Raw genomic sequence first — 11,072 nt, 5'->3', positions numbered from 1 at the left:
CTGTGAAAAACAGGATGTTAAAGTGTTCCTTCTTTATGGACTGTAAGCAGAGAGACAAGGGCTAGAGGAGCAACACGGGTAAAAACCTGGGTCACGAGTTCCTTGGCTCTCGGGTACAGTGTCTAAGATTAGAGCCACCAGCAGTGGGAAGAGAGTAAGAAGGGCCTTACTGCAAAGCAGAATCACACGCTCAGGGGGTGTGGCAGGCCGCTGCATAACAAAAGCACATGGGGGCTGGGGCCCTAGCCAAGAAAGTGGGGTGACTGCTTGCACAAAAGCAGGGCTCTCCCCTCCTCCAGTGGTTCGGCTACTGCTCAGAGGCTGCCTGCATGTTGGACTCGGTTCCGCCTTTGATGTGGGGGGTGGTCGCCACAGCTGACCCAGTGTGAGAGCTATCTGCGGCTTTAGAGTGGAGTCTGGGGTTTCCCTGTTCCTGCTCATGTCTACCTAGCTGCCTACACAGGACTAGTATCTCAACAGTGGCTGAATGAATAGCCACAGGTAAGGTCATGGGGTCAATGACAATGCTTGCGTTCTCTATTGGGGAAGAAACTGTTGCTGTACATCACACGGAGACACAAGTTTTAGTATTGTCAAAGGACAAAACCACAACGTGTGTGCGCGCATGTGTGCATGTGCACGGTACTAGGGTTGGAACCCAGGGCCAGGTGCTTGCTAGGCAAGCATTCTATCACTTGAGCCACATTTCCAGTCCCTTTTTGTTCTACTTATTTTCAGATAGGGTCTGAAGTTCAGGGTTGGCCTCAGACTGCACTCCTCCTATCTATCTATGCAATACCCATCTATTGGGTATTACAGACTTCTACCACTATGCCCAGCTTGTTGGCTGAAATGAACTCTTCCCATCCTAGGCTGGCCTCAAACTTCTATGCTCCCGAGTAGCTGAGATTACAGCGGTGCACCCGCAAGTCCAGTCCAGACCACTTTTTGAAAGGATGGAAGGTGCAGGGGACTTCATTTCAGGCTAACTCTAGCCTCTGGGGCAAACTTTTCTGTTTCTCCTGGTTTCTCAAAGATCAGATAAAAGAGCGTGGAGCTGGTGGCTGAGAGCAGGAGGATCGTAGTTCGAGGCCAGCCTGGGCAGAGTTCAGGACCTCCTCCCCTCCCCCCACCAGTCTCCAAAATAACCAGGGCAAAATGGACTGGGGTGTGACTCAAGCGGTAAAGCGGCTGCTTTGCAAAACCAATCCCATTTAAATAAATTAAATAAATAAAAAAAGTGGCGGCACAGGGCCAGACGTAATCTGATCTGGTCACACCCGGCCGGGGATCTCCAAATCTGAAGATTACTTAGCAAAAGGACGAGGTCAAAGCACACCCGCGAAGGAGCCTCGGGACAAGAACGGACAGTGGACGCCTGCCCACACCAGCGGGACTGCGGAACCCGGGGCCACAGCACCCGCCCGGGAGGGGACAGCAGGGGTCACCTGCTTCAGCCGCGTCTCAGGGCACGAGACGCACTCACTCGCGCATCCTCCGGGAGGTGGGGCTTAGCGGCACAAGGCGCATGCGCAGCGCGTTTTCTGCGTGCGCACACACGGCCCCGCCCCCCGCGCTGCGCACGGCCTGTGGGTTCCGCCACGCCCGTCATGGCGGCGGCCCCAGCCGGCCCTGGCCCCGCCCCCAGTGACGCGGCGTCCGTCACCTGACTCGGCTGCGGGCTGAGGAGAACACCAGGGAAGTCGCCGTCGCCACTGTCGGACCCGCAGCTACCGTCCCCGGGCCCTACACCATGCCGTCGGAGAAGACCTTCAAGCAGCGCCGCACGTTCGGTGGGCGTCGGCGCCGGGCCGGGGCGGCGGGGTGGCGGAGGCCGCGCTGTGGGGCTGGGGTCGGGGGGCCTAGGCGGAGGCGGGGGGGGCGTCGAGAGGGGGAACTGGGCCGGTGGCGACACCGGGACGACCCGAATCCCCGCCGGGACTGACCCGGCCAGAAGCCTGGTTCGGGGCCGCGCGCCGCCGCCTTCCGGGACTTGGGGCGCTGGCGTTCGGCCCCGGGTCGCGGTCGCGGTCCCCGTCCGGGCGGGGCCGAGATGCTTCGGGGTCCTCGGGTCCCCGGGTCCTGGCGTGTCCCTGGGCAAAGCGACGACATCACCCGTTGCTTCCTGGCCGTGTCCGCTGCGCAGGGCACTTGGGGTCCCCTAGCTTACCTGGGTCCTCCCCGCCCCGTAATGGTCACTTTGCAGGGGTGCCGGGGACCCGGCCTTGCAGCCGACCCCGGTGGCCCGGGCGCGACAGTTGTCACTAGGGGAGGGAAGCCAGGTCCCCTGGGACCCGAGCCAGCCCTTGTCCTCCCAGCCAGCGGGCTGGACGCTAAGGCGGACGGTTGCTGCGCCGATTTCCTCTGCTGCTCGCAGGCACCCTTAAAATCGGAGTGGACTTGGGGCTCGCCCCCCGCCACCCCCTTCCTTTGTAGCCGAAGAGCCAGGGTGGGGCCCGGGAGGTGACGCTCTTGGTCCGCCTAGTGGCGAGGCCAGCACGGTCCTTGTACTCCCCGCAGCGCCTTCACCTCCGGGGTGTGGAGGGGACCCAGGTGGAGGCAAAGGCGCTGCCCTTGCAGCAAACTTGAGAACTTGCAGCTTTGGATTGGGTCTTCTCAGATGTAATCCGCTCCATGCCCTCCCGCCACCCAGCTTATGTGACCACAGATCTGTTTCCCAGCCCAGCTCTTGAGGGTTGGACTGCCTGTGTGGAGCTGCAGCTGCTGTAGCAGCTAGTGTCAAACCCAGGTGGCACTGGGTGATGCCTGGATGTCACATCTGTGTCATCTAGACGGATACAGGAGATGGGATGGTCCTTACTTACCTTTCACTTTGCAGTGAATCCTAGGAAAGGTGTGTCAGATGGGGAAGTGCCCAAGGCCCTCCCAAAAGCAAGCTGCAAATGATGTTGGTAAACAGTGCGCACCTTAGTCTCCGCCCTCTGTTCATGTCCTCACCAGGGGCCTGAGAGGTGGGGCGGGGAGCAGGTTCTTCCAGGGGTCCCCCCTTCACTGTGCAACTTCACTGCTCCCTTGTCTCCTTTGTACCTCTGATCCCTACCGCTTTGGGCCTTGCTTTCAGGATAAATCAGACAGAAGATAACATTGTAGTACTGACATTGAAGTCTGCCATTTAGAGACTTTGTTTTTTAGAATAAAAATCTCTTCCCCTCTGCTTAAATGCTTAGATTTGCTGGGATAAGCATTTAAATGTGAAGTGGATTCCAGGACATGTAAAGAGCTGTTTATCTGTTGGAGTGACTCCACACACGCTGAAGTGATCCACACAGACTTCTTGGAAGTTGTCGCTGGGGAGGGCACTGCACGGTTGCCCGGTGGGATACATGGAGGGAGAGGTGGTGAAGGGAGGTCAGGGAGCCCTGCTGGGGACGGCTGAAGCGCCACATGAGGGTCACTGTGGACATAGTTGACTTTGCCCTTGTCCTCGCATTTGCTCAGTAGGAAGCGCTCCAGTGGAAGCCCTGGTGCTTGTATTCACAGCCGTCTGTGGCTAACATGTTGATGTTTAGTGATCTGTCTTTTTTTTTTTTTTCTTTTAATCATATGTGCATAAAATGTTTGGGTCATTTCTGCCCCCTCCCTTTCCCCCTAGCGATCTGTCTCAAGCCGATGTTATAATGTTGGTTGGGAAAATAGAAACAGCCCACATGACTACACCTGAGCACAGGGATTATTCAACAGCTTCCTATGCTAATTTTTTTTTTTTTAAGGTAGGACTGAGGTTTGAACTCAGGGTGTGGCATTTGGAGCCACACCTCCAGGCCATTTTGCTCTAGTTATTTTGGAAAGTGGTCATAGGAACTGTCTGCCCAGGCTGGCCTCAGTCCTCTTGATTTCAGCCTTCCAAATGGCTAGGATTGGGCTCAAGTGGTAAGGGCACCTGCCTGGCGAGTGCGCTTAAATTTGTATTCATTGAGGTTTTTTTTGGAGGGGGGGATTGTTTGTTTGTTTGAACTCAGGGCCTATACCTTGAGCCACTCCACCAGCCCCTTTTTGTGATGGATTTTTTTGAGATAGGGTCTCTCAAACTATTTGCCTAAGCCAGCTTCCAACTGCAATCCTCCTGACCTCTGCCTCCTGAGTAGCTGGGATTATAGGCCTGAGCCACCAGCGCCTAGAGAGGTGTTCTTTTGTGTTGTTTTGTTTTGTTTTACAGTGTCTCACTGTGAAGCCTAGGCTGGCCTTGAATTTGGTATCCTCCTGCCTCAGCCTCCTGAGTGCCAGGATTATATAGGTGTATACTGCCACACCCAGCCTTAAGCCATACCATCTTTTTTCTGGAGCCACCTGCCTGGGAAGTTAGTGACACTGATTATGTATTTGCGAGTACCCTGAGGGGGAATCCTGTCTAAATCCTGTTCCAAATGATGTGATTTTGTTGATTTTTCTCTGAAGGTTTTAAGTAATATCATCTCAACTCATGTTCATATAGTGATTTGTAAATGGCATGTCTCCAACTGTATTGTCAGTTACTGAGCTCATCTTTTTCCCAAATAGCGCAGAGAGCCAAGTTCAGTTGTTAGAATGTAAATTATTTTAAAAGGGAGACTAGGCTGGGGCTATTGCTCAGCTGTGAAGCCCTTTACCAAGTATTACATCCTCGGCTCCACAAAAATAAAAATTAAAAAAGGAGAATAGATAGTCTCAGAAAAGTGCTTAACAGACTTTGTGCTGTAAGTTTTGATTTCTTTTAGGCCCTGAGTAAAGCTATTTAAAACTCAAATAGAGCTGGGTGTGGTGAAGAACAACTGTAATCCCAGCATTCCAGAGGCTAAGGCAGGAGGATTGCAAGTTCAAGGCAGGCCATGCTGGGCTACACATTGAAACCTTGTCTTAAGAAAAATGGGGAAAAATGCAAATAGGGTATTCTTTTCTTTCTACATTCCTTCCCTTGAGCATTAAATTAAGTCCATTAAATCCCTGGAAGTGAGGAGAGGAAGTTACATGGAGTAGTCCTTGGTTTATGATGGATTCCTGTCCAAATTGGCATTATGGGTGGCAGGAGTCCTTGGGGGAGATTGGGAATCCCATGCAGTTAACCTGCTTAGGACATCTGGCCCCACAGCTGGGGTCCTAGCCCCTTGAGAGTGGGAATTCTGCAGTCTGGTGTCAGGTCACACCGCCTGATGGAGCTGTGCCTTTTGGTTTCCACATGCTCTACCTTTGGCCTTTTGTCAGTTGTGAATTGTAAGCCTTTGGGTTTTGTGGCCCGGGAAGGTGTCTTCCCTGCTGTGCTCCATGTGGTGAAGTGCAGCTGTGTTCACATGTGGGAGAGGCATGACAGCACTGCTGGGAAGCAGCTGGCTGACCCCAATGCTTGTGTCCTCCTTACCTTGCAGAGCAGAGAGTAGAAGATGTGCGTCTCATCCGGGAGCAGCACCCCACCAAGATCCCGGTAAGTGGCCACAGGTGCCAGCTCCCTCCTGTACCCAGTCCTCGGATACCCAGGCCCGCAAGGCTTTCCTCCCAGAATTCACATTGCTCAAGTTTTGTTATCTAATCATTCTTTCTCTTCCTAATCTGAACTTGCCGCCCTCATTACCCATTTCACAAGCCAGAAGGAATTATTTGCAGAGAAAGGGACAGGGCTGGAACTGTTGGTATGGTTTTTCTTTGTGGGACTAGGGGTGGACCCTGGGGCCTTGTGAGTGCTAGGTGCAGTCTACCCTGAGCTGCACGCCTGCACACTGTTCTGTTAGGCAGGACATGTCTTCCTACCTTTAACATGACTCCTGTGGAGGATGTCTCGTACGTGTGACTGCTTTGCAGGCTGTGGAAAAGGGACAGCACTGTTTTGTGTCTCCTGTGGGGCCTCAGACACTGAGTGTCTTCTTTTCTTTTTTCTTTCTTTTTTTTGGGGGGAGGGGTACTGGGGTTTGAACTCAGAGCCCCACACTTGCTAGACAGGCAGTCTACTAGTTGAGCCACTCTTCCAGCCCTAGTATCTTTTCTTTTTGGCTGTGCTGGGGTTTGAACTCAGAGCCTGCACCTTGAGCCACTCCACCAGCCATTTTTTGTGATGGGTTTTTTCCAGATAGGGTCTTGCAAACTATTTTCCTGGGATGCTTTGAACCGAGATCCTCTTGATCTCTGCCTCCTGAAGGAGTAGCTAGGATTACAAGTGTGAGCCACCAGCACCCAGTTCCCTGCGTGTCTTTTTGTTGATATCTCCTGTGTTGTCACCCCTGTGGTGGACCATAAATGAGTGGAGGGGTTGAGATCTGGAACAGACTGACCTGAAGGGACCTGCCTGCCTTTGCTCTCAGACGGGCTGAGTTCCAGACTAGGTTCATATTACTAAGTGGTCTTGGACAGGTTCCTAAAATTCTGGGAGGAGCTCCACCATCATGTTCTGTAAAGTAGGAAGAGGAGCCCACCCCACATGGTGGTTGCAGACTTTTGAGTCAGGGCTTATGGAAGCCGGTTAGTGTCTGGTGGCACCTTCCACTGTTTTGCAGGCCACTTAGAAGCTCTATTGCCAAGTATTGTACATGCTTTCATGTTTGCCTCTCTTACCATGTCACAGCAAATTGAGAGGGGATAGAAAGTGAGGATGGGGGGGCGGTGCTTAGCATTTTCACAGCTGCCTGACGCTGCAGCTCAGAACATGCTGTTCTGATTTCCCTGAGCCAGTTGGACATTGCACAGTCCTCACAAGGGTGAAGGTACAGCTGGAGTGAACTTTCTAGGCAGGGCCTCTGAACAGGATTTCCTGAGTTTTGAGCTTTTCTGTACTGTGGAGGACCCGCTGCCTCTGCTGGCTAGCACTTGCTCACAGTTGGAAACAGTGCCTGTCAGGATTTGTGCACAGCTTTCTTTTGAACAGTGTATGTGTTCTCACCAATGGCTGCCTCTTCTTTGTAGCTTCGTATTCTTCATGGAAACCCAACCTATTTGCCCTCCCACCTGCTCATGACACTGAGCAAGTGTGAAAGCTAGACTCACAGGTGCTGCACTGTTGAGGCTAGAGCAGCCAGAGAAGCCTGCAGAGTCTCCCAGGCAGTCCAGATGCCTGAAGGGAAAGGCCAACTGGGAAGTGAGCCACACAGGGGGCCTTTTGGACCCACCCCACATATTCCATGACTTCAGTGTCTTCTCTCTCAAATTAAGAGAGGAAATTAAGAAGTAGAAAGTAACTGGACATTCTTAGCCAATGGATGGCAACCTTCGTGGAGATTTCTAACCAATAGGCATGGCCTGCTAACAGCCCAGACTTCTGGCAGTGAGATCAGGAAGGTACCCAACGATGACCACCCAGCACTTCCCAGCTTGTGGGTGTTCCTTTCAGAGGGTTCTGAGGTCTTGAACTTGGCTTATTCTCTCATCTCTCTGAGCCCTCCTGGGCCAGGGTCTGAGAGTTGTGTGCTGCCTGTTAAACCCAGGCACTTGGTGGCTGTGTGCTGTTGTGTCCTTGTGGAGACCATGCTTCTGATAAAGCGCTCCATCCTACCAAGGACTGTGATGGCAGCTTGAGCTGGCCCTACCCAGAGCTGGAGGTCCTGGACAGGAGGGATGCAAATGAACATTTCCTTCCTGAAGAAGCCCAGGGCATGGGAAAGCCCCATCCCTCTCTGCAGGTCACTCCACAAATGATAAGGAGGCTCAAAGGCGCCACCTGTGTTTAGACTTCATCAAAATGAAAGGGCCAGCAAGTCTTTCTGCACCAAGTTTGTCTCTAGAACCAGCCAGTCATGGTACCTACTTGCCTTGTTAAATATTTGCTTAGGATTTTTTGCTTGTCAAGTAGAGAAAGAGCCTCTAGTATGGAAAAATACTGAGCTTGTTACCATAGTTACAAACTTAAAGCCCTAGCCGGGCGCCAGTGGCTCACACCTATAATCCCAGCTACTCAGGAGGCAGAGATCAGGATTGTGGTTCAAAGCCAACCCTGGGCAAATAGTTCATGAGACCCTATCTTGAAAAAACCCATCACAAAAGGGCTGGTGGAGTGACTCAAGGTGAAGGCCCTGCCTGAGATCAAACCCCAGTACTGCAAAAAAAAAAAAAAAAAAAAAAATTTACCAGCCAAGCATGGTGATTACCCTCCTGTAATCTCAGCACTGGGGAGGCTGAGACAAAAGGATCAAGAGTTCTAGGCTAGTCTGGGCTACATAGTGAGACCTTGTCTCAGTGTGGGTGCATGCGTACTCGAGCTCTCTCTCTCCCTCTCCCCCCGCCCCCCAGAGAACTTAGCCTTTTATTAAAAGACCTGCACCCGTGAACTTTCCAGGTGTCAGGAAATGGATGTTGGGTCTGATACAGCCATTGGAATCTCTGCACTCTGCTCCTGTGAGGCCTGGGGTCTTTCTCAGATTGGGTAGTAACTTCCATGCTTCCAAATTCAAAGGGAGTGAAAAGATGTGTAGCAAAAGTATCTGTTCCCACCTGTTTGCCTGGTGGCTGTTGTCTGTCCTGTGGTGCTGAGGTTTGAACTGAGGGCCTCGCACTTGCTGGGCAGGTGCTCTTACCACTTGACCCAGTCCACCAGCCCTTTTTGTAATGGTTTTTTTCAAGATAGGGGCTCACAAACTATTTGCTCAGGGTTGGTTTCGAACCTCAATCCTCCTGATCTCTGCTTCCTGAGTAGCTAGGATTACAGGTGTGAGCCACTGGTGCTTGGCTCTGTGCCACATTTTACCAGGCGCAGAGGCAAATCTAATGACTGTCCGCTGGTCCCAGGAGAGCCAAGAGGAGCCAGGAGTGCTGTGTGAATCCCATCTGGGTCTGTGCCAGCCACAGTCTTTAAGTCACTTTGGCTTCTCTAGGTGATAATAGAACGATACAAGGGTGAGAAGCAGCTGCCCGTCCTGGACAAGACCAAGTTCCTGGTGCCTGACCATGTCAACATGAGCGAGCTCATCAAGATCATCAGGTGCGTGGTTGTCTTCCTACTTCCTTGCTCCAGTGGCTTCTCTGTTCTCTGCCAGCCCAGTGAGCCTCCTGAGGTTTCTAGTTGCCATGGAGGTCCCTTCTAGCTGTTTTTTTACGGTTTCTTTAAAATATCACAACTTACTAAAGTTGTGTACACAAAATTAGTAAAAGAAAATGAAAACTCACATGGGCTTAGGTCTGAGACCAGTTTGTGCCTTGTATTTTGGACCCTTCCTTATGTGAGATTCTACTGGCTATTTAGACGTAACTAGTTTAAAACCGGCCTCAAGTGTAGTCAGTGATTGTAGCTAATACCGGTAATGTCACAGAAGACGCCACACACTTATGAGAAAATGCATTACGTTCCCCACTTTATCTTGCAGGAAGCAGCATTTACAAAGCCTTCCTGAAGTGTTTTGTGCATCGGGGTGGGGTAGATTCACGTGCTCCATGCTTGCTTATTGACATATTTCTTCACTTTGTTTTCTTCCTGTAGAAGGCGCTTGCAGCTCAACGCTAACCAAGCCTTCTTCCTCTTGGTGAATGGGCACAGCATGGTGAGTGTGTCCACACCCATCTCGGAGGTGTACGAGAGTGAGAAGGATGAAGATGGATTCCTGTACATGGTGTACGCTTCCCAGGAGACGTTCGGAGTAAAATTGTCCGTGTAAGACTAGAACGACAGGTCTGAAGTTTTTAAACCCTTACCAAGGAAAAAAAGGGATGTCGCCGAGGCTGGCCAGTTCATCTCCTCACAGGCCATCAGAACATCAGAACATAGGTGTTGGCCAAAGTTGCTTTTGTATTTCAGGCAGAAAAACTAAGCTCCACTTGAGCCCGCTCAGCTTCGGAGAACTATGTTATTTTATTTAACCTAGGCCATCTTGTTTCCAGATTTTAGAAATTTAAAAATAAAATACTTTGCATCCTAAGTTGCCAATAAAATAGGACTTCCAAGTTATTTTAATGCTGTTTTCTTCCCCAGTACTCACTTGTAATTCGGGCAGTGCTGAGGCATTTAGAGACACTCACTCTCTTCTCCAGGTTCACAGAACCTGTGCCTTCCCACATGGCTTCTGGTCAGCTGGAGAAGTCTCCCTAAGGGGGTCTCTGAGCCCAAGTTGTCAAGTAGAACTGCCCTCTCCCCCCCACCTCTGGCTTTGCGTAAAACAGGGTCAGGGGTGTGCAGGAGGCTGCTCCAGGCTCCCAATGCCTGAGAAGCAGGTGGACAGTTCGCTCAGGGCCTTCCAGGGGGCCCAGAGGAAAGCAGCACTGCTCAATGGGAAACTGGAACCCAGAGTAAGGTGTTTTGGTCCAGCTTCTTAAAAGGCTGTCAACGGAAATACATTTCTTCTGGCTTGGATTTTCTTGGTCTGGTCCTGTGTTGGTGAGGAAGCAAGCAGGTGTGTGGTATCATTTAGGACATGGTGGAAGTGACAAAGCAGAGCACTGACATTCAGGTGCGCTCCCCCTGCTGCTTGGCTTAAAGCCATAGATGATACTTTAACTGTGTGACTTAAGCATGTTATCAAAAGGTTCTCAGGTGTGCAAGGGTAGTTCAGACAGCCGTCAGGATTCTCCCATTTTCTGGAATGTCAGTGTGAAGAGAACAGCAAAAGGAGACATGCGGTCTTGACATTGATGTCCAGTTAAATATCTTCCATCCAGCTAGAACAAACCGCCAGTGCTTCCAGCATGCTCCACTGCAGACTATGTGCAGGTTAGGCAGCCTTGTGTTTGGGGGTCTAGGCAGGAACTCAGTAAGAGCCACCTCCAGTAATCGGGGGAAGCAACACGGCAGCCTCTGCCTCATCACTGGGATCCCCCATTACCTTTCCCCACTGTGCGCCTGTCCACATGGCTTAACTTTTAATGTGTGTATTTTACATTATGTAAGTTTTCAGTGTCTTGTTTAGATTGTATGCCTCAGTATAGCTCGGATTCTTGTATCTACAGTGTGACCAGTACGATTCCTATAATAACTGCTTTTTAAAACAAATACCATGCTAAGGGGCACCCTTTATTTATAGGATCTTTAACAAATACATCTTTAATGCACTGAGTGAATAAAGGCATAAGAAAACTGTCACAAAAGCTGTCTCATGGGGGTTGGCCCGGAGTCGGCCCTGCAGACTGGGGGGCAGGGAGGAGGGGAGGAGGGACGGTGGAGCAATACCGTT

General features: G+C 51.3%; 1 protein-coding gene across 1 annotated transcript; it reads left to right on the top strand.

The window, feature by feature from the left end:
• The first annotated feature begins 1,636 nt into the window (after nt 1-1,636).
• Map1lc3b (microtubule associated protein 1 light chain 3 beta) lies at nt 1,637-9,853 on the top strand. The gene is made up of 4 exons (XM_020179528.2): nt 1,637-1,793; nt 5,361-5,416; nt 8,787-8,893; nt 9,389-9,853. Exons 1-4 carry the CDS (start codon nt 1,754-1,756, stop codon nt 9,561-9,563), a joined length of 378 nt encoding a protein of 125 aa, XP_020035117.1. The 5' UTR covers nt 1,637-1,753; the 3' UTR covers nt 9,564-9,853.
• Nucleotides 9,854-11,072: the final 1,219 nt, after the last annotated feature.

The sequence above is a fragment of the Castor canadensis genome, chromosome 15 (genome assembly GCF_047511655.1).
Source record: "Castor canadensis chromosome 15, mCasCan1.hap1v2, whole genome shotgun sequence".
Taxonomy (NCBI): domain Eukaryota; kingdom Metazoa; phylum Chordata; class Mammalia; order Rodentia; family Castoridae; genus Castor; species Castor canadensis.
This window is presented reverse-complemented; position numbering and strand designations above follow the sequence as displayed.

Coding starts and splice junctions, on each gene's coding strand:
- Map1lc3b (XM_020179528.2), top strand. CDS start 1,754: ATGCCGTCGGAGAAGACCTTCAAGCAGCGCCGCACGTTCG. Junction 1,794..5,360: donor CAAGCAGCGCCGCACGTTCG/GTGGGCGTCGGC, acceptor CTTACCTTGCAG/AGCAGAGAGTAGAAGATGTG. Junction 8,894..9,388: donor GAGCTCATCAAGATCATCAG/GTGCGTGGTTGT, acceptor TTCTTCCTGTAG/AAGGCGCTTGCAGCTCAACG.